The 25188-nt window shown below is 39.5% G+C and overlaps 1 protein-coding gene across 1 annotated transcript; it reads right to left on the bottom strand.

The window, feature by feature from the left end:
* Positions 1–883: 883 nt before the first annotated feature.
* Positions 884–24975, bottom strand: LOC137124604 (B-cell receptor CD22-like). Its single transcript, XM_067499705.1, has 12 exons — positions 24921–24975; positions 23647–23979; positions 11386–11427; positions 11066–11290; positions 6132–6488; positions 5538–5765; positions 4931–5197; positions 3954–4208; positions 3587–3853; positions 3081–3341; positions 2902–2977; positions 884–1004 (listed from the first exon to the last, which is right to left on the bottom strand). The coding sequence occupies exons 1-12, from the start codon at positions 24973–24975 to the stop codon at positions 884–886; spliced, it is 2487 nt and encodes an 828-aa protein (XP_067355806.1).
* Between the last annotated feature and the right edge of the window lie 213 nt (positions 24976–25188).

The raw sequence follows: 25188 nt of genomic DNA, 5'->3' as shown, positions 1-25188 counted from the left end.
ACAAAGTTTAAGTGTGTGTCTTCTCACACCATAATAAACAATTACACTGTTTTGTTCTTACAGTGACAAAAATTGAAAACAAATGTACATATTTAAATGCTATTAGTCTTTATTAGTCATTAGAAAAACCACATGCTGAAAAATAAAGAGAAAACTATCAGTTTAAGGCCGAAATCCAAACATTTCTCTACACTGTCGCCCACTGAAGCAGTGAAAAGGAACTGAAATAATGATTCAAAACGAGCTTTTCTGCAGCCAGTTTTTGAAGCAGTTAACACAAATCATCCAAAGACATAAAACCTTATAGTGTGAACTGTGTTAAACAAAACACCTATTTACAGCAAACACAAATTCCTTAAATACTAATTCTTCAATCAGTGACATCATTTGTCTAATTTTGATTAAATTATAAACTGTACTTGATAGTTTTTAAGTCTACATTCTGAAATTAAACAGGTGTGACACCATCTATAAAAATGGATTTGTGAACCCGCAATAGTTTTATTTACTTGTACAGTAATGTAATTCAATTGTGAAAAAAAAGGAAGTCAATCTGTCAAAACTAAGGGAAAGTAGATGGCAAATCTGAAAATTCAATCAAAAACTCTGAATAAGGGACTGGAGGACGGTACACAATACACAAATACAAGTAATTCATTTTTTATCCATTGGTTCAAATAAAAATCACAATCAAAACAGCTTTAATCCTGCATATCTCTAATAGATGAAACCACTCACAAGCCTCAGTGTATTCATTTTTCTTACCATCAGGTCTTTCCTGCCTCAACAGCATTTGAAGAAAATCACATTTGACCTATTTGACATTATTACAAATCTGGGTGCAGCCTATTTTTTCCATGTTGGAGAACCAGACCCCACTCAGTCAAGCTCTAACGTTGCTGGACTTCAGCTTTACCTGCTCCTCTGTGGCGTCTCTCTTTGCTGCAGTGACGGACCTAAAGGCTGAGATAGATAAAACTCTCATTATCAAGACCAGAGTCGGACTGATGAGGAGAAATGAGAAGACAAGACTGAAATGAACTGCACATGTATTTAATGATATTTAAGACTAAATGTAACCCTGTCACCATAGAGTGTTACTAAAACTGTTCTATTTTTGAGGTTTGAAATTGTACATTTATGAACCTGACAAATTTCTGGTTGTAATTTGTAATTTTATATTTGGGAAGAGAAAAACGTTTTGAGTTGAATAATAGTGTTTGAATACATGGTGTCCTGTTTGCAGAGTGTCAACGCCGCCTCCCGTATCGACGCAGTGCAGGACGGACACAGACGAGTCAGGAGAAAAAGTTCAGGGTTTATTTTGTTCATTTTTGTAGTTTTGTGGGTAAAAACTTGGCCAAGCTGTGGTCAGATTTTCTATATCTTGGAGAAAAAAAGTTGTGGATCTACTGGAACTGTTCTTGGTGAGTAAATTGTTTCAAGTAATGGAGGCAAATTCATAGTAATGTAATGTTTTGATGTTTTTTTTCTTCTCTGTTCTACAAGAAAATATGTAACTAGAAGCCCAAAATGCTGCTTGATATGTGTGTTTATTGTGAGAGGATTTAATTGTTGGTGTGTCATGGTTGGTTTAAAAAACTTAATAACTAACTAATAACTAACTTTAGCTGCTCCTTGGTGCCATGTTGGTGTCATTGTGAGGTTTCAGGGGGAGTCCTGAATCTTGTTGCTTTTGGTAAGAGAAACAATTTATCAGTATTTATTGAGTTCTTTGTGAAGACTGATTACACTGAAAAAGATGTACTGACTACTGTACTGCTGTGGGCGCAAACCATAAGAGACTGCAACGTCTCCTGGGACTTATTTTCAACTCTTTCAATTTGGGCACTAATATATATTTGTGTTTTTTCCTTTTCTCTATTGTGTCGTTATTGTTTGGGTGAATGGATGTTCAGTCAATTTCTCAATGAGAGTTAGTTTTGAATTCAATGTTATGAATTTGGATTGTGTAGAAGAAAAGGGCATCCTCAGTTCTTACTCACATAATGTATCTTATTTTTTGAAGCTATATTAATGCTAAATCCAAAATCCAAAATGCGGCAGCTCGCCTCATTTTTAATCAGTCAAAAAAGACCCATGTCACACCACTCTTCAGATCTCTACACTGGCTTCCTGTACCTGCTCGCATCAGGTTCAAAGCTCTGTCTCTTGCCTACAGGGTGATCACCTCAACAGCTCCTGCTTATCTCAACTCCCTCATTCAGGTCTACAATCCTTCGCGTCCGCTGCAGTCTGCCAACGAAGGACGTCTGGTGGTCCCAGCACCTCACAGAAGACACCAAGCAAAACTCTATAGCGAAATGATCCCACGATGGCAGAACGAGCTACCAAACTCTGCACGCTCAGCAAACTCTCTCCCAAGATTAAAAAAACTGCTCAAATCAGAACTCCTTCCTGTGCAATTAAATCTATAAAAAAGAAAAAAAAAAACGTCCTTTCTGCTCTTTCTCGTACTTGCATCTCATAAAATGTGAACACTTTTCTGATAGGACTTTGCTTTGATGTTTTCTCCTTGACTTACATTTTTGCTGCCGTGTCCCTCACTTGTAAGTCGCTTTGGATAAAAGCATCTGCTAAATGACTAAATGTAAATGTAACTGCTATAAACTCATATCCCTAACAAACACATTGGCCACATTCATCGTAACCATATGATGGCCACACTTGTAAATAGACCCTCTTACCTCTGTCATCTCCATGACTTTATTTGGTTCAGTGTTGCAGCTCAAGTTATTGTTCTTCTTTGATTGAATCCAACGCAAACAACTACAACAGCAATACAATATTTAAAAGAATGAAATCCATGACTTTGACAATGAAGGAAATCTAAACGAGAAAACACCAAGTAATGACAAAACTAATGGAATTTTGTTTTACCTCACAAACAGAGTCAAAACAAGCAAAGGAATCAGCAGCGAGAACGCCAGAGCCAGAATGGTCTTTTCTGATTTTCCTGGAAATTGAGACCAACAGATAGAAAATGTATTTTAACAGTAAAACAGCAGTTTTTGTGCAGAAAAAAAAGGTGTATATGTCAAAAATTAAGCATTGTTTACCTGCCACAACAATCAGATATAAGGTGGAGTTTTGACGTCCTCTTGTGTTCTGAGCTTCACAGTAATAATTCCCACTGTGTTCAGGTCTGATGTCACTGATGGTGAAGTTCTGTCCTGAAGCTTTTGGTGAGTCTTCATTCTCCTTGTACCAGGTATAATTAGCTGCTGGGTTAGCATCACTGCTACAGGTCAGATTCACTGAACTACCCTTCACTATCTCATCAGAGGGACTCACTGACACAGAGGGAGGCTTTGGAGCATCTGGAAAATAAGGTTTGAACACACTTTAGCATTCAGGATCAGGCTAATGATAATGCTAAGAAGTAATCACTGCCACAGTGGCTTTCAGTCATCTCTAAAAGACACAAAATTAAACAATAAAAGATTTTAGTGTCATACTGTACTAGAATTAGTGTTAACCGAGAGTGACTGGGAATCCTGAAACCTCAGGGGTTCTGTGACAGAATCACAACAAAGTAAAACTGGTGTGAGTTGTTTTTACTTACATTGCACATTAATAGACAAATTCTCAGATGTCCTCCTCCCCAGCTTGTTCTCAGCTGTACAGTAATAATGTCCTGCATCAGAGGACCGGATAGAGCTGAAGACAAGTTGTTGTTTACTAATGAGTTGAAGGTCTGGATTTCCATTCTCCTTGTACCAGGTATAATTAGCTGCTGGGTTAGCATCACTGCTACAGGTCAGAGTCACTGAACTACCCTCCACTATCTCAGCAGAGGGACTCACTGACACAGAGGGAAGCTGTGGAGCATCTGGAGGAGAAAACATTCAAAAACATTTAATTAGTATTAGCATGCAGGATGCAAAATATAAATGATGACCAATGCGACTCACTGACACATTATCACTAACGTTTCACATCAATAGAGATGTATTCAGATCTCCTCCCCAGCTCATTTGCAGCTGTACAATAATATTCTCCAGAGTCAGAGGCCTCGATAGAGCTGAAGACATGCTGTGGTTCTGTTCCGAGAAGATTTCCATTCTTCATGTACCAGGTGTATTGAGCTATGGGGTTTGCGTCACTGCTACAGGTAAGAATCACTGAACTACCCTCTATGATATCAGCAGAGTCACTGACTGAAACAAAGGGAATCTTTGGAGAATCTGCAAAAGACAACATCAATAAATTTGAACTTGGAACTAGACCATTACGTGTAAATGCTGTATAACTGATAACATGTTAGAAAGTAATGTTACTCATACATCTATTTTGAGTTGCTCTTACACTACATGTACATGTAGTAAAAGTACACACAGATCGACGCTAGCTCTCCTAAACACCTCTACGAGGTAACTGGGTACAGCTATTGGGTGCATGAATTTCTATTTTTACACTTCTACATACTTTTAATTGAGATATACTGAAGAAAAGTATAGTTATGTATATATGATTTATATACTTAAACATTCTGTTTACAAACAAAAGTATTCTTATATATAAATATGTTTAATACATCACAGATAGGTAATCAGAAAGAAAACTGAAGGTTAAATTGCTTAAGTATGAATCTTTTTTCCAATATAATAAAAAAAATTATAACAATAATAATAATATGTCAGACATGATTTGCTACCTCAAATGTGTTTTGGAAAACAAAAAGCTTAGAATAAATAAAACAATTTCAAATATGTTTAAAATGTATAGGTAGTAAGTAAATCTTTGTACCATTTAATTATAAAACTATGTTTTTATCATCTTCAGAAGTTGCTCAGTAAAGTACAGCAGACTGAAGGTGAAGCAGGCAGCACTTTTATCTGGTCGGTAAATCATTCATATTGTGTCATTGGTCACATAATATCTTATTTAATTAGCTTTGCTAGCTTACATTTCACATTTACAGACATGTATTCAGATGTTCTCCTCCCAAACATGTTTGCAGCTCTACAGTAATACTGTCCAGAGTCAGAGGACTGAATGGAGCCGAAGACAAGTTGTGGTTGTTGATGGATGATTTTAGGATCTTGGCCTTTTTGCTTGAACCAGGTGTAATTAGCAGCTGGGTTAGCATCACTGCTACAGGTCAGAGTCACTGAACTACCCTCCACTATCTCAGCAGAGGGACTCACTGACACAGAGGGAAGCTGTGGAGCATCTGGAGGAGAAAACATTCAAAAACATTTAATTAGTATTAGCATGCAGGATGCAAAATATAAATGATGACCAATGCCACAGAGGGAAGCAGTGAAGGTGACTTGTAGCACATAAACATCATCTTTATAAAGAGTCACAATCAGCAGTTCTAAAGACCTGGACAAAAAAATAATAATCTGAAGTTGAACATGTCACGAGGCAGAGATCTCATTTTTCTCCAGTTCTGTGCAGTAAATCACCAAACACTCCTTAGTGTGGTCAAGGTACATGTACAGAAAAGTATCTGAGAGGCTCTACCAGGTGGTGATATAGTATAAAGTGAGGACAGTGGGTGAACTCACACACTGGAGGAGAGGGGAACTTCTCATGACCTTTCACAGCACAGGAATAACTGTCTGTAGAATTGAAGTTGTCTTCATGAGACGGAGATGTTGTTTCTCTCCAAGTCTTCTGTCCATTCTTGTACCAGATGAAGGTAGGATTATCAGGTAAACAACTGCTTTGACACTTCACTTCTGCCCAGGTTGAGTCCTGACGGCGTTCTGATCTGATCACCTGCATCTGGAGATCTGAATATGTGTAGAAAGAAAAGTGAAATGTTTCTACCTACATGCACATTTACTACAATATACCCCATATAAGTCAGTACATCAATTGTTTTTCAATTTTTGTTTCCAAGAAGGTGCAATAAAAGGGTTTTATTGCTTCACAACTGACATTGTTAGATAACCTAGAAAGGGACAAGAATGATGACTGTCAACTGTGTGCTCCTGGTTTCGTCAGTCATGTTTTGTGAGGGTGGTTCCTGTTTTGGGTTTGAGTATAAATAGAAGGGGTTTGAGAGATACAAGTCAGTCAAGATTTAGTAACACTTGACTGAGGAAGAGAGACAAATTTCTATTAAAGAACATAACCATTTAACATGACAGTGTTACCTGTGACAGACAAAGTGACTCCACATTCACCAGTATAACTTCCTCCTGGTTGGTTTGTTATGAACCTGAACTTGTAAACAGCTGAGTCTCTCAGTCTCAGGTCTGTGATGGTCAGAGTGCATTTATTGTTTTCACAGTGATAACGCACACGACCTGTGTAATCTGAGTCTGTTAAAAGATCCACTGGTGAATTATTTTTCCCTTTAGTAAACCATAATGTTTTATTAACAGAGGTAATTATGTTATTCATTCTGGATGGGTATGTGTAGGTGTAACGTATTTCCACTGTTGATCCTTTAATCCCACATATCTGAGTAGAAGTGTAAGTCACTCTCCAGTCATTGTGACCCTGTATCACTGTAACACAGAGAACAGCAGAAACCACAATCACAATTAACCTTATAAGATCATTAAGATTAGATAAATTGGATAAATTGTAATGTCTTAACAATATGAAACAGAAAAACAGGAACCAGAGTGGCTACACCATATCCACCATCCACCATCCAACATCACCATACAGATACAGATTATACATGTGTCTAATTACAACTGAGGGATTCAATTCAATTCAATTCAATTCAACTTTATTTATATTGCGCCAATTCACAACAAAGTCATCTCAGGGCACTTTACAGAATAAAGTCAAGACTATAAAGATGTATAGAGAGAACCCAACAATTCCCCCTTGAGCAAGGGGTGAGCAGCCATCTGTCTTGACCGATTGGGGTGAGTGGAAAGTGAAGAGAGAAAAGAAAAGAGCAACAAAAAGCAACAATAAAACATCGGGCAGGTTGGTAGGACCAGTAGCTGCACGCTGGAAGACACACAGCTTCAAAGCCGGGGACACCTGCAGAAAGGGACAGTGAGAGGGAGACAGAGAAGGGCAAAGACAACTACGGGAGAAAACACACAGAGTTAATGACATACATTGGTGACAAATGTGGGGTGAGAGGAGAAGAGAGAGGGACAAGAGGAGGAAAGGAGCTCAGCGCATTGGGGGATGGGTCCCCCAGCAGTCTAAGCCGCATAACTTTAACTAACTATAAGCTTTATCAAAGAGGAAGGTTTTGAGCCTAGACTTAAAAGTAGAGAGGGTGTCTGCTTCCCGAATCTGCTCTGGGAGCTGGTTCCACAAGAGAGGAGCTTGATAGCTAAAGGCTCTACCTCCCATTCTACTTTTGGAAATTCTGGGAACCACAAGTAGGCCTGCATTCTGAGAGTGAAGTGGTCTACTGGGATGATATGGTGCTATGAGATCTTCTATATATGATGGAGCCTGACCATTCAGAGCTTTATATGTAAGAAGAAGGGTTTTAAATTCTATTCTAGATTTAATGGGAAGCCAATGGAGAGAAGCTAGTGAAGGTGACATATGATCTCTCTTGCTAGTTCCAGTCAGCACTCTTGCTGCAGCATTTTGGATTAATTGCAGGCTCTTTAGGGAGTTACTGGGGCATCCTAAAAGTATGGAATTACAGTTTAGTCCAACCTAGAGGTAACAAATGCATGGACCAGTTTTTTGGCATCACTTTGAGACAGGATGCTCCTAATTTTGGCAATGTTCCGTAGGTGGAAGAAGGCTGTTATAGAGATTTGTCTTATATTTGAGGTAATGGACAAATCCTGGTCAAAAATAACTCCAAGGTTCCTTGCAGTAGTACTGCAGGCCAGACTTATGCCATCTAGAGTAACGATATGGTTGGACATTATATTTCTTCGATTTTTGGGCCCAAATACTATGACTTCAGTTTTGTCTGAGTTTAGAAGTAAATAACTGTGGGACATCCAGGCCTTTATGTCTTGTAAGCATGAATCTTTATTAACTGATTATTTTCATCTGGTTCCATAGATAGATATAGCTGGGTATCATCAGCATAGCAGTGGAAATTTATGGAGCGTTTTCTAATAATGTTGCCTAAAGGAGACAAAGTAAAAAGTATTGGTCCTAACACAGAGCCTTGTGGAACTCCATAGCTAACCTTTGTCTGCATGGAGGATTCATCATTAACATGAACAAATTGAAATCTATCAGATAGATAAGATTTAAACCAACCTAGTGCAGTTCCTTTAATCCCAATTTCATGGTCCAGTCTCTGTAATAAAATGTTATGATCTATGGTATCAAACGCAGCACTAAGATCTAACAGAACAAGTATAGAGACGAGTCCATTATCTGAGGCCATGAGAAGATCGTTGGTGACTTTTACCAGTGCAGTTTCTGTACTATGATGAACTCTAAATCCTGACTGAGAGGGATTGGGGCCTTATTGATGATTCTATCACTGTACATGAAGATCTATCTGTAATATTTGGGGGGAGTGTTACGGCCCTGGTCGTATGTGTTGTTGTTCTTTTTGAGTTATAGGTGCCCTGCCTGATTGGCTGGATTGGGGGGCAGTACCGGAAGCTGATTGGTCCATCCTACACTTCCCAGAGTTTGAAAAGTATGGTTCCCAACAGCCAGACTGGCTTCTCTGGCAGCAGCACTTGTTCTCTGTCCTTGGCCTCCAAACCTTGTTGAGCATTTTTGAATTGTTAGGCTTTGTGCCATGGTTTTGTATAGATATTGTACAATTATTTTATTTTGTAAATAGTATTGAATCTGTAGGGGTGAACTGCCATTTTCTTTTGATTGTTTTCTCTTGTTTTCACATCAGGGAGTTAGGGGTTGTGACTCACTTTCTTTGGGAAATAGCTTATTTTGTTTATTATTTTGGCCTTGGTTCACCCTGAGTTATACTGTCATGTTTGTGTGACATTTTCTTTCATTTAAAATAAATGTCATACTGTTGGAACATCTGGATCCTGGATTTTGGTTTGGGGACCGGAGAGGGAACAGCCTAATTTATCTTTGTATGTTGCACCCCTACCCACTAGACAGGGGCGTAACAGGGAGGATCTGGTGAATTCTTTCCCTAATAGCTACAATTTTATTTAAAGTCATGAAGTCATTGCTGCTCAGAGTTAAGGGAAAACTAGGCTCAACAGAACTATGGCTCTTAGTCAGCCTGGCTACAGTGCTGAACAGAAACTGGGGGTTGTTCTTGTTTTCTTCTATTAATGATGAATAATATGCTGTTCTGGCATCACGAAGAGTTTTTGTGTACATTTTTAAACAATTTTTCCAGGCTAAATGAGATTCTTCTAACTTTCTGGAACGCCACTTCCTTTCATACTTTCGTGTTTCCTGTTTTAAGTTGCGTGTTTGTGAACTATACCATGGAGATGCCTCTTCTGGTTTACTGCCTTCTTTTTCAGAGGGGCAACACTATAGAGTATTGTACGTAGTGAGGCTGCAAATTTATCAACAAGATAATCTACTTGTGCAGGAGTAACATTAAGGTGGCTACTTTCCATTGTATTAACATATGGTGAAGCAAATCATGGAGAAATAATTTCTTTAAATTTGTTTACAGCTTTTTCACTTAAGCATCTGCTATAGTGGAATTTTTTCGTAACTGCTGTATAGTCTGTTATTGTAAATTCAAATGTTATTAGAAAACGGTCAGACAGAAGAGAGTTGTGAGGAAATATTGTTAAATTATCCACTTCAATCCCATACGTAAGGACAAGGTCTAAGGTTTGACTAAAACAGTGAGTGGGTTTATTTACATTTTGGGAAAAACCAATTGAATCTAATAATGAATTAAACGCAGTTACTGTCAGCATCTACATGAATGTTAAAGTCACCCACTATAATGACTTTATCTGTACAAAGCACTAAATCAGATAGAAAATCAGAAAATTCAATCAAAAACTCTGAATAAGGGGCTGGAGGACGGTACACGATAACAAATAATAGTGGTTTTTGAGTTTTCCAGTTTGTGTGTGAAAGGCTAAGAGTAAGGCTTTCAAATGAGTTATGACTATGTTTAGGTCTAGGAATTATTGATAAGCTACAATGGAAGATTGCTGCTACTCCTCCACCTCAGCCTGTGCTTCTAGGAACATGATAATTAATATGACTTGGGGGGGTTGACTCATTTAAACTGACATATTCTTCCTGCTGCAACCAAGTTTCAGTGAGACAAAATTGATGATCACTTATTAAGTCATTTACTAACAGAGATTTAGAGATCTGATCACCTGCATCTGGAGATCTGAATATGTGTAGCAAGAAAAGTGAAATGTGATATTTGCACATACAGTAAATGCAAATTGACACAAATATACCCCATATATTAAAGAACCATTTTCTAAAAGAAGCTTTTAAATTACAGTGTCACCTGTGGCAGACAAAGTGACTCCATGTTCACCAGTATAACGTCCTCGTAGTTGGTTTGATATGAACCTGAACTTGTAACTAAACACAAAATGTTATCAGGTGGTATTTTCTCTTATTTCTGGACCAACTCTGGTCAATTCGTTTTGACAAGACGATTAGAGAAATAAAGATCTTTAGAGAGTGTTGCCTTAGTTTTGATTAGCTGCCTCTCTGTCCACACTGTGGTCACGTTGCTGCTGAGTTAAGTTACAAAAGCATAAAGACATAAAATGAGGGGAACTAGTTACAGCATATGTTATCATGAACCCAGCAGATAAAAGAACATTCACTTCTCTTAAACATACGTATAGTGTGCATCTTAAACTAGCACAAACGTGAAACAGTCCTCTGCTCTGAGCTCTCAGCTTTACTTTGATCATTTCACTGCATCATGCTAATGCTCATGCACTGTTGTACAAACATGGCTACATGGCAAAGAAATCACAGTTCTCTGGGAGAAATGTACCTGAGGAAATCAGGTTTCCCTAATCCCCTACACTGAATATGGAAACCAGATTTCCTGTTTACGTTAAACTAAAGAAAATCAGCTTTCCAGGGGAAGCTGAGTGTAACCTGGTTACTTACTTGCATGTAAATGCACTGCAGTAAAATAGCTAAGAGGCTCTGGTAGGTGGTGACATGCTATGAAGAAAGTAAACTAACTCACACACTGTAGAAGAAGGGAAGTTCTCATGTCCTTTCACAGCACAGGAATAGTCTCCAGTATTAACTTTGCTTGTATGAGATGGAGATGTTGTTTCTCTCCAAGTCTTCTGTCCATTCTTGTACCAGATGAAGGTGGGATTATCAGGTAAACAACTGCTTTGACACTTCACTTCTGCCCAGGTTGAGTCCTGACGGGGTTCTGATCTGATCACCTGCATCTGGAGATCTGAATATGTGTGGAAAGAAATTTAATATAATACAAATTGATTTATTTTCTCAAAATTAACCACTGTAAGAAAGTAAAGTTTCAGGGAATGTTACCTGTGACAGACAAAGTGACTCCAGGTAAACCAGTATGTTTCCCTATTGCTTGGTTTGATATGAATCTGAACTTGTAAACAGCTGAGTCTCTCAGTCTCAGGTCTGTGATGGTCAGAGTGCATTTGTTGTTTTCACAGTGATAACGCACACGACCTGTGTAATCTGAGTCTGTTAACAGATCCACAGGTGCATTATTTTCCCCCTTAGTAAACCACAGTGTTTCTTTAATAGTGTTTTGTCTATTTTTGTCTAGGGAAATTTTGTCATTTCCCTATGTTTCACATTCCTGATCAGTTTTGTCTCTGTCCACACTACGGTGAGGTTGTTCATAAGTTTCCCTGTTCTACCTTAACAACCACTGAAAAACAACTCTAATTTCATACAGTAAGAAGAGCTGGTAACAATATTGGTTATGCCCCACAAGTAGGATGTGAGTTAGAAGAGAAGAAGAAATTCTGGAGTGAGTTAGATGAAGTGATGCAGAGCATCCCCAGAGGTGAGAGAGTGGTGATTGGTGCAGATTTCAATGGACATGTTGATGAAGGGAACAGAGATGATGAGAATGTGATGGACAGGCTTGGTCTTCTGGACAGGAACACAGAAGGACAGATGGTGGTAGACTTTGCAAAGAGGATGGAAATGGCTGCATTGAACACTTTCTTCCAGAAGAGGCAGGAACATAGGGTGATGTATAAGAGCGGAGGTAGAAGCACTCAGGTGGACGACATCTTGTGTAGACGTTGTAATCTGAAAGAGATCAGTGACTGTAAAGTCTTGGTAGGGGAGAGTGTAGCCAGACAACACAAGATGGTGCTGTGTAAAATGATGCTGGTGGTGAGGAAGATAAGGAGGACTAAGGCAGAGCAGAGGACGAAGTGGTGGAAGTTGAAAAAGGAAGAATGTCGTTTAGTTTTCAGGGAGGAGCTGAGACAGACTCTGGGTGGTTTGGAGGTGCTTCCAGATGACTGGACTACTACAGCTAATTTGATCAGGGAGACAGGTAGGAGGGTACTCGGTGTGTCATCTGGAAAGAGGAAAGCGGACAAGGAGACTTGGTGGTGGAACGAGGAAGTTCAGGAGTGTATACAGAGAAAGAGGTTAGCTAAGAAGAAGTGGGACACTGAGAGGATTGAAGAGAGTAGACAGGAGTACAGGGAGATACAGTGTAAGGTGAAGGTAGAGGTGGCAAAGGTCGAACAAAGGGCATATGAGGACTTGTATGTTAGGTTGGACACTAAAGAGACAGAGGTGGATTTGTACAGGTTGGTGAGACAAAGAGATAGAGATGGGAAGGATGTGCAGCAGGTTAGGGTGATTAAAGATAAGGATGGAAATGTATTGACAGGTGCAGGGAGTGTGATGGGAAGATGGAAGGAGAACTTTGAAGAGTTGATGACTGAGGAAAATGAAAGAACGAAGAGTAGAAGAGGTGACTGGTGTGGAACAGGAAGTAGCAAAGATTAGTAAGAGTGAAGTGCATCTGGTTCTTTCCTTGTTCATTCCATAAGACAAATACTGTTGTCAATACAACGTGAAATAATGTCAAAAACTGTTGCGTGTGTGAAAAGTCACACACTATGAGTAAATTCACTTTGTGCTACATAAAAACTGCATCCGAATCTTATTTTAAAGCTGCTGCAGTTAGACTTAAAATAATCCACATTTTACCACATATTTCTTCAGCATTTTCCAACACCTGTTAAAATATAATGTTTTTGTAATTGAACCAAGCCTAAAGAATTTGTGCAAATGAAGAGTGCAAGACACTATACACATGATGGTTAGTCTCTATGTGCACTTTAATGTGGTTTTACAGGCATAAAGGAAAAACATGTCTGTATCAATGCTGGTTAGTTTCTTTTCGCTCTTTGATCAGGTTGCTGCTGCTGAGGTGTGAAAACCACAATGTACTGCAGAATTGTAAATGCACGTTCAATTACAAAAAAGTTTACTTCTCTTAAGACCATGGGTATTTAATAATGAAGAGGCTGTTCTATGATACAGTCAAATTAAATTAACCTGATATAGTAGAAAAGCAAATATAAATCTTGTTTCATCAGTAATCACCCCCTGGTGGTCATTGGAGATGTTACAGAGGGTCCATACAGAGTGTTCTTGGTAGCCTGTGCTTCACACCCCCCAACAGTGCCCATTGAGGTGGTTCTAAGTCAGAATAGTGGTCTCTGGGTCACAGTCATTTGAAAACCCCTCTCATAAAAAAATAAAAGTTGCAACAGAAACAAAGGACTATTCAGTAACATGCTTCATAAATGCTGGAACTCATGGAAATTTTCATTGATTGAAGAAGAATTAACCAAAAGAAAATAAGCATTAATTATACACTGAAAATGAAATAAGAAAAGTAGTAAAGGAAGAGAGAAAGATTTTGCATGTGTGAAAAAGTGTGAGGCTCTCAGCCTGCCAGTAACCGGAAGCTCAGCTGTCATGAAAACCTGTCTCTATAGCCAACATGTCCACTAATACCATGAGTCTGATTTTAATACTAAATTTCAATGCTGCAAATGATACAGTACCTGACAGAGTGATAACGTAGAAAACAAATCTACTTGCTGCTGCTGTTGAGCCCATAGCTGCTCCTCTTAGTTTCCTGTGTCACTTCAGAGACAATTAAACAGGTCTGCACACATGAACTATGTCACTCATATCGATTCTCACACAATTCTACAAACAATGGACAATCATACTCTTAAGACGACTTTCCTCTGTCACCAGTAAGCACACGAGTAAAACCAGGATGAAACTGTGAGACTGAACACCAGAGAGATCACAGTCGGTGGCTTTGGTTAATGAAGGTGTCACATGGGAACTAACAAACTGCCTTTTTTTTCTGCTGACTCTGTGGTCAGGCTGAGCACACTGGCAATAGAACATAATGCAGCATACACTGTATATTGGTTACAAAAGTCGTTTGAAGGTTTGAGAGGTTCAGTGGGACAAACCTTGCAGAGATGACTTACTGCACATTTCAAAAAGGATTAAAAAACAAGAGAAAGGAATGAAAACTTACAAAGCCTTGGATCAACATGTCTAGACTCCCTGCCTTGCCCGCTGCCTGGCTTGCATCCTCAATTTACCAGTCAGTCTATGTTCCAACCCTCACCTAATGTCATGAGCTTTGGGCTATGACGGAAAGATTACGATTGCAAATGGCACAAACGCGTTTCCTGTGAAGTGGCCGGGCTGAGTCTTAGAGATAGGGTAAGGAGTTCTAACATCCGAAGGGAGCTCGGAGTAAAGTCGCTGCTTCATGTTGAAAGAAGCCAGTTGATGTGCTTCAAGCATTTAATAAGAAGGTCTCCTGGGCGCCTCCCATTGAAGGTCTTCAAGGCATAGACAGCTGGTATGAGATACTGTAGTAGACCCAGAACATGTTGGAGTTCACATCTGGCCTGGGAAGGCCTAGGAATCCCACCAGAGGTACTGGAAATCTTTGATTAGGGAGGAGGATGTCTTGCTAAACCTGCTGCCACCATGACCCAACTCTGAATAAGCTGAAGGTACTGAATGAAAACACTTCCTGACAAAATGCGCCCATAAGATTTTAATCAGTGAAATAACATAACCATTAAAACAAATGATACCAAAGTACAACAAATTGAGCATCCTTAACCTTTACCTGTGGGTGAATGGGTCTCTGGGTTTGTGTTGGTGTGTTTGTGATGTGATGGATGCACATGTAACCTGTGAAGTCACCACAGAGCGAGATCAGTTTATAGTCTTCACTCACTGCAATCTTCACGTAAACAGGCATCACTGCTGAGAAAACACAGTATACACTGCTGGACCTGCAATAGAAGAAATGTTGTGCTGTTTGTTGTGTGTGTAATAACATTAATATTTGGCAAAGTGGTCAACAACAAAAAGTATAAAATAGGCTAAGTCCTGATGCCCTGTTCCATTTCCAGCACAGCTGTAATATCTATACCACTACATTTGCAAAAACCAGAGTGGGAATCGTCAGCAGGTGCTCACTCAAGTTTCCCAGATCTCTGTCATTTGTTGTTGTGTCTTTCACCAGGCAAACACTAGGCCTGAAAGGGGGTAGCTGTCCATGTTTGGTTTGTTACTCAAAAAAATTTTATATGTTATTCGTCACTGTGTTTAAAATTATTACCAAGGGAGACACTTTGTCCAAAGTGACTTACAAGTGAGGCACAAGGAAAGCAGAAAGTCTAAGTCATGGAAAAAATATAAAAGTAATGTTTTGTTAGACGCAAGTGAATCACCAACATCTGTTGTTTCTGAATTTAAGAGTAAAGATGTTTTAAGAGCAGATATCTGGAGCCAAATATCTTGGCTGCAATAATATGAAGCAGATGCAAAACTCTCCATAATATTTTGCTTTAAGAACTAAGATAAACGAGTTGGCCTACCTTATAACAGCTCCCCCCAAACCCATTGGGAGAAACTAACTATAGGTTTAGTGTATTTCTGAAGGACACTTGTGACATGTGGCATGAGGAGGTAGGAACGAACCACTGACAAAGACCGGGGGATGAAATAATTAGGTTGTGCTACTCTTCTTCCTGTTTGTACACTCTGGTCAGGTTGCTGCTGAGCTAAGTGTGAAAACACAAAAGTTTGAGATGACGGAACTAGTTTCAGTCGATGATACACATCCCCTTGTCTCAAATATAAAAAGCATGGGGACAGCAAGCTGAAGTCAGTTTCCAAACTGAACACATTTGTTTAACAATTCAGATACAGTTGATGAACTAAGAGAACTTCACATGACTTTCTCTCTTCAACCTGTTACAGTTCATTTCTGCTCAGCTATTTAATAACACTTTACCACGTTTGACTGCCTGTGTGTTTATTGTTGTAGGATCCAGCAAACCTAGAAAAATAAAGACCTGATCCTGGATCGAGTCCTGGCTCCTCCTATAACGTGCTAAATTGCCTTTGAGTAATACACTAAAGCCCAAATCAGTTTTGTTGGTACAAAAAGACACAGGACTTTGGGGACCAGGGTTTGACTATTGCAAGATGTGTGTGACATTAACATATTAACCACGTGCACTGTCACTGTTTGTAGCATTTTGTTTTCCTAACTTAACCCTGACGTTTTTGTCCTGAATGTATGTACAATGTTTATTCCTTGACACTTCCTGTCACGATGGCGCCTGTGTTCGGCTTTGCTGTCGCTTCTCTGCTTTCTTGTGCATTTGTGATTGTTCTTGTGTTATTTGTTGCTGTATTTGCACTGTCAGCTAACAATAGTGTGTCGGCTGCTATTAAGTATGTTCGGCACACGTTGTTTCACATCAAAGAGCTTATGGAGGACTATGTTACCTGGACCAGGTACAAACCGTTTTTCCCGCCCGTCTTTGAGTGCTCGTTGACGCCACCGGAGCACCTGCTGCTGTCTAAGGGCCGTGGCAGGAGGAAAAAGCGAAGCTCCAGAGCGGGTGTCCAGACGAGTTTGAGGAGATACCGGGCATCTACGTTTACCCCGAGTGGGACCGGACCGGAACAGGTAGAGCGGTGCCTACAGCAGGTTTCACTCAGCGAGTCGGGACATGGTACAGTCGTAGCCACATCGCCTCTCTACGATCTACACTACAGCCGAGCTTTTCCAACTCGACAGGCCCAGACACCAGGCCCACGGGTTCTGCGTCCCGTGTGTATTTGTTGGGGAAGTAATGGAGCGGAACCTCTGGCCCATACGCTCCAGTCAGCTGGAGTTGGCGCAAACCTGATTCGGGTTGCTCTGCTGAACACCCGCTCCATAGCGAATAAAGCTTATATACTGAATTTTGATTTATCAAGGAACGTTTAGATTTTATGTGCCTGACCGAGACCTGGTAGCATGAGTCGGAATACATCCATCTGAATGACCTCCGTCCTCCGGACTGCTCCGTGTTTGGTACAGCCCGCAAAACAGGTCTTGGAGGAGGACTTGCCATTGTATAACGTGACCATCCACATAGATGACGCTTCCTGCAACATGGCATTAGAATTAATATTTTTGATCGAGTCCTTTAACTTCACACAGCATGTCTCTGGTCCCACACACACAAAGGGCCATACATTGGTTTTCAGTTTGGGCCTGTGTGTGGATCAAATATCTATCAACGATATTCAAGTAAGTGATCACAGTTGTATTTTTTAATTAATTTGTCCTTTTATATGGAGTCTCCTCCATCTAAGGTGATCACTCAACGACTGATTATAAATCAAAGCCGCTGTTGATAAGTTTTGTTCTTTATTTGACCAAGTTCTTCTAATGAGAGAACTGATGCTGAGTCATTAGTTCAGTCGTTTAATAATCATGGTGTGTTTTAAATATACGGCACCACTTAAGCCTGGTCTTATTTCTCCTCAAAAACATTGTCCTCGTCTAAATGAAAGCATCTTTAGAAGTAGAGCATTGAAGTACACAGATTACACCTTAAGGAGCTGATCACATCTCTCAATGTCATGATTAAACAGGCCAGATCAGATTATTTCACCAATCTTATATCTGCGAATAAGAAAAATCCTAAAGTCCTCTTTGACACCATTAAAAATGTTGTCTCGCCCTCAGCTCCACAAGTATCTTTATACTCATCAGCTGACAGATTTTTACATTTCTTTGTCAGTAAAGTGCAGGACATCAGGTAAAAGTATTTCTCCTTCCTCGCACACCTATACTAGAGGTTCTCCTCTCCACTCTTGGTACTGTTTTTCTCTTGTCAGCCTACAGGACATTAAGGTTTTATTAAAAACGGTGAAACCTTCTTCTAGTCCCATTGACATTGTTCCATTGACTTTAGTGTTAAATGCTACCGATTCGCTTGGTCCTTGTCTGGTAAATATGGTAAACTTGTCTCTTTCTACTGGCACGGTCCCCTCCTTTTTTAAACAAGCTATAGTGAGCCCCATTCTTAAAAACCCAAACCTGGATCCTTCTGACCCTATAAAGTACAGGCCCATATCTAAACTGCCTTTCATGTCCAAAATTTTAGAAAAAGTGGTAGCCCAACAACTTTCCACTTATCTACATCATCATCAAATCTGGGACAAGTTTCAATCAGGTTTCCGCAAAATGCATTTAACAGAGACAGCCCTTCTTAAAGTGTCAAGTGACATTTTAATGACAGCAGACTCGGGCCAGTACACAGTGTTGGTTTTACTGGATCCAACCTAAGCGTTTCATACAGTTGACTATAAAATTTTGCTAAATTGTCTTGAAAAAATTATTGGATTGTCTGGGTCTGTACTGATAGAACTTTCTGTTAAACCAGGTCATGTCTGACACTATGCAAATGGTGGCACTCCTGGAGCGTCTAATAGTAACAGCAGAGGTTACCTGTGGTGTCAATATGATGCGCCAAAGGACTTGAAATCAGTGCAATTTGATGCCTTAGGAAGTGTCATTATGTGGAATGACTGCATTTGTCATGGTTTTGTATAGGACCCAAAAAGCAACACTGCGAGAGGGATGTGAAATGCAAGTAGTTTTATTTACAAAGAAACAAGGGATGAACAAATTTAAACAGAGGCTAGGCCGGTCAACAGTGAAAGCAAAGACAAAGAACATAAACCAGGGAGTTTAACAAGAAACTAAAATCCCAAAATCTGAATACAACATGCAATAGTGAACCACAGCTAATGAAAACTGAGGAAGATCACCAAGGTGCACACCTACACAGAAATTGTGTAGGTGTGCACAGACAGTGTGTGGCATGGATAACAGCAATAATGATCTCACAGGGAACCAAGGGGAGAGCTGGGTTTAAAAATGCAGGGGAACAGGTGAAAACAATTGTGAATGATAATAAGTGGTGAAGCTGGATGACATAACAGGAAGTGGAAGAAAAGGGCTACAAAGAAAAATACTAGAACAGGAAGTGGACCAGATGATGACAGTGTTGGATGAGCTAATAGAAGAAAACTAAAGCAATAGCATGAATATGGGAAAGTGATGAACGTGAGCCTACAAAACCAGAGCATGACGAAATAAGGTGGGGAAACTGGGCTAAACAAGGGTGACCAGGAATGAGCACGACGATGCAAACTGGAAAGATTTCAACATGGTCAAACAAAGGAAGCTAAACACAAGCCAAACTGAGGAAATTAGAAAACTGAATTTGAGCAATCACCAACTATTAACACAGAATCCAATTTGATAATAGTGGATAAAAACTCTGCAAACTCATCTAACAACACACGCGCAGGACCAGGAGGTCTATACCCATCAGGTGTGTTCAGTCAATCAGAAGCTGGAAGATACCATCTCAGATGAGGGTGGAGAGGAGAAATACAATACAAAGAAAAATAGTATCTTCCAGCTTCTGATTGACTGAACACACCTGATGCAGGTAATCAGCGGTAGGTAGCTGGAAAAAAAAGATTGGGGTAGTTGGTAACAAGCAGAGCAGGACCAGGATTGTGAACCACTAATACATTATATCTGTAATGTAACTAGCTCCAAGAAAATGTATCCACAGCCTCTCCTGACCTACAGTACTACTTCCTCTTTCCATCAGTTAATTCCTGCCTCTGGTTCAACAGCATCTGGGAAAAAAAAACAAACAATTACATTAGAAATTACATTAGAAAGCTCTAATGTGACCTCAGGTTTTTCTGCTCCTCTTCAGCATCTGCCTGTCCTGCGATGACAGCTGACAGGTTCTCATATACAGGACCAGAGTCTGACTGATGGGGAGACATTTGCTGAAATAGTGTAAAGGTTAAAGACATTAAACATTCTTACTCACATAGTTCTGCTTAAATTTCAGTTCACTTTAAAGCTACAGTATGCAACTTAAGCTGCAGTGCTAGCAGGAGATTCAAAACCAGTCCACTTTAGTCCACCTAGGCCTCCATCCCTGCTACCTATGCTTCTCCAAACCCTGCCACAGTATGTCATCATTAAAGTAGTAAAATCGAAGAAATTCTGATTGGTAAGAAGAGGAAGCCTTGCTCATAATCAAATATGTAACTAATATCTCTGCAGTCTGTGAGTCCAAAACACAATATGGTTCACCTGTAGAGAACAATGACATGTTCATTTGAACAAGCAGGGGAAATGTACCAATATATACGTGTTACAGTTTGGTGACATCTAGTGGCTGTAGCTAGCATAAGACTGTCACACAGTTCTCTCACTGTTGGAGTTGTTGGACAGGTCACAAATCACTTTCCAACAGGAGACAATAAGGAAGCAACCAAACTGCAACTTTATTACTAACACAAACCATCTTTATTTAGTGCCTGTACCTAACCCGGATGCTCTTATAAGTTAATCTTGAGTATCGAGTCTTAAGTAACCAGGGGTTTTTGATCGCTTAGGTCAAAGAATAGTGTAACACCAGCTGCCATTTTGGTGCCATTGTCAGACATGACATCTGCCATTTTGGTGCCAAAACAATGCAGTTTAAACACATCTGCCTCTCTATATGGGGGAACTCAATCACCCAACTGTCTTGTTGATTGTATGAGTAGGGACAAACAACCAAAACCTAATATTTGAAAAAAGCTCCATACTGTAGCTTTAAAAAAAGAAATAAAATCACATACACAACAAATATTATAAACCTGTTTAAGGTACATTTTATTTCTCCCACCTCTTCCATCTCCATGGTTTCATTTGGTTCAGTGTTGAAGCTCTTTTTTTTTTTTCCCCTTCTTGATCGAATCCAACAATAACAACTACAGCACAAATACATTATTTAACACCATGGAACGAATGACTTTGAAAATTAAGGAAATCTAAAAAACTAAAGAAATCAGTGATTAAATTGTTGGAATTGTGTTGTTTTACCTCGTAAACATAGTCAAGGTGAACCGAGTTGGCTTCAGGACCACTAGAGTCAGCCTGGTAATTACTGACTTCCCTGGAAATTGAGAGCAACAGATAGAAAATATGTTTTATTGACTGATAATTGTGAAAATCTGTTTGCCCAGTGTCACTGTTAACCCTCACTGTGCACAGATACAGAAAAAGGTGTGTGTGTGTGTGTGTGTGTGTGTGTGTGTGTGTGTGTGTGTGTGTGTGTGTGTGTGTGTGTGTGTGTGTGTGTGTGTGTGTTCATGTAGCACTGGTTACCTCCAATACACAGATATATGGTGTTATGAGTTCTGACGTCCTCTTGTGTTCTGGGCTTCACAGGAATAATTCCCACTGTGTTCAGGTCTGAAGTCAGTGATGGTGAAGATCTGTCCTGAAGGTTTTTGTGAGTCTTCATTCTCCTTGTACCAGGTACAGTGCCTTGCGAAAGTATTCGGCCCCCTTGAACTTTGTGATCTTTTGCCACATTTCAGGCTTCAAACATAAAGATATAAAACTGTAATTTTTTGTGAGGAATCAACAACAAGTGGGACACAATCATGAAGTGGAACGAAATTTATTGGATATGTCAAACTTTTTTAACAAATAAAAAACTGAAAACTTGGGCGTGCAAAATTATTCAGCCCCCTTAAGTTAATACTTTGTAGCGCCACGTTTTGCTGCGATTACAGCTGTAAGTCTCTTGGGGTATGTCTCTATCAGTTTTGCACATCGAGAGACTGAAAGTTTTGCCCATTCCTTATTGCAAAATAGCTCGAGCTCAGTGAGGTTGGATGGAGAGCATTTATGAACAGCAGTTTTCAGTTCTTTCCACAGATTGTCGATTGGATTCAGGTCTGGACTTTGACTTGGCCATTCTAACACCTGGATATGTTTATTTGTGAACCATTCCATTGTAGATTTTGCTTTATGCTTTGGATCATTGTCTTGTTGGAAGACAAATCTCCGTCCCAGTCTCAGGTCTTTTGCAGACTCCATCAGGTTTTCTTCCAGAATGGTCCTGTATTTGGCTCCATCCATCTTCCCATCAATTTTAACCATCTTCCCCGTCCCTGCTGAAGAAAAGCAGGCCCAAACCATGATGCTGCCACCACCACCACCATGTTTGACAGTGGGGATGGTGTGTTCAGGGTGATGAGCTGTGTTGCTTTTACGCCAAACATAACGTTTTGCATTGTTGCCAAAAAGTTCGATTTTGGTTTCATCTGACCAGAGCACCTTCTTCCACATGTTTGGTGTGTCTCCCTGGTGGCTTGTGGCAAACTTTAAACAACACTTTTTATGGATATCTTTAAGAAATGGCTTTCTTCTTGCCACTCTTCCATAAAGGCCAGATTTGTGCAGTATACGACTGATTGTTGTCCTATGGACAGAGTCTCCCACCTCAGCTGTAGATCTCTGCAGTTCATCCAGAGTGATCATAGGCCTCTTGGCTGCATCTCTGATCAGTCTTCTCCTTGTATGAGCTGAAAGTTTAGGGGGACGGCCAGGTCTTGGTAGATTTGCAGTGGTCTGATACTCCTTCCATTTCAATATTATCGCTTGCACAGTGCTCCTTGGGATGTTTAAAGCTTGGGAAATCTTTTTGTATCCAAATCCGGCTTTAAACTCCTCCACAACAGTATCTCGGACCTGCCTGGTGTGTTCCTTGTTCTTCATGATGCTCTCTGTGCTTTAAATGGACCTCTGAGACTATCACAGTCCAGGTGCATTTATACGGAGACTTGATTACACACAAGTGTGTGTGATTTATCATCATTAGTCATTTAGGTCAACATTGGATCATTCAGAGATCCTCACTGAACTTCTGGAGAGAGTTCGCTGCACTGAAAGTAAAGGGGCTGAATAATTTTGCACGCCCAAGTTTTCAGTTTTTTATTTGTTAAAAAAGTTTGAAATATCCAATAAATTTCGTTCCACTTCATGATTGTGTCCCACATGTTGTTGATTCTTCACCAAAAATTACAGTTTCATATCTTTATGTTTGAAGCCTGAAATGCGGCAAAAGTTCGCAAAGTTCAAGGGGGCCGAATACTTTCGCAAGGCACTGTATAATTAGCTGCTGGGTTAGCATCACTGCTACAGGTCAGAGTCACTGAATTACCCTCCACTATCTCAGCAGAGGGACTCACTGACACAGAGGGAAGCTGTGGAGGATCGGAAGACAAAAAAATATATTACATTTAAAGAGAACAGAGGTTTCACAGTGAAGGTGACTTGTAGCACATAAACATCATCTTTAGAAAGAGTCACAATCAGCAGTTCTAAAGACCTGGACAAAAAACTAATAATCTGGGGTTGATCACCTGCATCTGGAGATCTGAATGTGTGTAGAAAGAAAAGTGAAATGTTTCTACATACATTTAAATTCACAACAATATTTCCTATATAGTAAAGAACATAACCATTTAAAATGACAGTGTTACCTGTGACAGACAAAGTGATTCCACGTTGACCAGTATAACTTCCTGGTTGGTTTGTTGTGAACCTGAACTTGTAAACAGCTGAGTCTCTCAGTCTCAGGTCTGTGATGGTCAGAGTGCATTTGTTGTTTTCACATTGATAAAGCACGCGACCTGTGTAATCTGAGTCTGTTAACAGATCCACAGGTGCATTATTTTTCCCTTTAGTAAACCATAATGTGTTATTAACAGTGGTAATTTTGTTTTTTATTCTGGATGGGTATGTGTAGGTGCAGTGTATTTCCACTGTTGATCTTTTTATCCCACAGATCTGAGTAGAAGTGTAAGTCACTCTCCGGTCACTCTGACCCTGTATCACTGTAACACAGAGAAAAACTGAAACAACATTCAGACTAAATCTCAGTTAATAATCTTTTATTAAAAGAGATTCTGTTAGTGTAACAACATGTTTTCATGGAAAGTTGGACAAACTACAAATCCTCAGTGATCCAACCAATTAGCTGCATTATCTGGGTTATTTATTGTCCATCAATTAAATCAAAAGTAAACAAAAATATAGAATTTTATCAGAAATTGTGTTTTTGGCAAATTAGTGTTCATTCTGTTAGAAATTATTTATAACATTGTTATTTAAAGCTTAAAAGTGTTTAGATCAGACATCAGATTTCTGGCTGCCACAAGAAAAAGAAAATGATCACGAGGGTTTGCATATCTTGATTAGTTTCCTCTCTGTGGTCAGGTTGCTGTTGAGTTTAGTGTGAAACCATAAAAGTGTGGTTTACAGAAGCTCTACCAAACTTAACAGATAAGAAAACGTCCCCTTATGGGAAATATCGACAATGGAAACATCATACTGAGCTCACACAGTATCAAAAACAACACCAACACTTTTATAACAGTTTTTCTTGTTTCCTTAAACACTACTGTCCACTTTAACATCACATTCTCAAAATAAATGACACACATTCAAAATGTGTAACAAACACATACTTCTGTCAAAAGCCCAACTCATCTTAAACTAATACAGTCTTTCTATCACTTGTTACACACAACGGACAACAAAATACACGTTAGTATCAACCTCTTGAATCTCCACTCCCCAGCTACTCGTGTACACCTGTTCCACTGCTTCTTAATGCAAATGTCTAATGAGCCAATCACATGGCAGCAACCAAACTAAGCTTTGTTTACTGGTACTAGAAAGGTGTTCATAATAAACTGGCTGTTGAGCATAATTTGTACCATATGTCTGTTTCAAGATGGTTCATTTTCTTACATCCCTCAGTTTTACTGGAGTAAATGTAGAACTACAGTACCTGACACAGACAGAAGGACGACAACAAATCCACTCGCTGCGGCATGAAAACGCATAACTGTCCTCTGATCTGTCTATGATAATTCAGATAAAAGGAAACATATTAGCAGATAAACATGTACAGAAAGTGCATCAAACACTAAATACTTATACTTACTGTATATTGGACACAGATGTCTCTAAAGATGTTTTTCCTCTGTCACCAATAAGCAGAAGACAGAAACCAGGATGTTAAAATAGAGCAGACTTCCTTCATCTTGACATCATTA

The sequence above is a fragment of the Channa argus genome, chromosome 3 (genome assembly GCF_033026475.1).
Source record: "Channa argus isolate prfri chromosome 3, Channa argus male v1.0, whole genome shotgun sequence".
Classification (NCBI taxonomy): Eukaryota; Metazoa; Chordata; class Actinopteri; order Anabantiformes; family Channidae; genus Channa; species Channa argus.
Note: the sequence above shows the minus strand (reverse complement) of the source record. Positions and strands in the feature narration are given on the sequence as shown.

Bases quoted from the DNA above. Each gene is read 5' to 3' on its own strand.
- LOC137124604 (XM_067499705.1), bottom strand. From the start codon at position 24,975: ATGCGTTTTCATGCCGCAGCGAGTGGATTTGTTGTCGTCCTTCTGTCT. The intron at 5,198-5,537 runs GTGAGTTCACCC...TTTCTCCTCCAG, and splicing joins GTTCCCCTCTCCTCCAGTGT to ATGCTCCACAGCTTCCCTCT. The intron at 1,005-2,901 runs GTAAAACAAAAT...TCTCCTCATCAG, and splicing joins GTTTTGACTCTGTTTGTGAG to TCCGACTCTGGTCTTGATAA.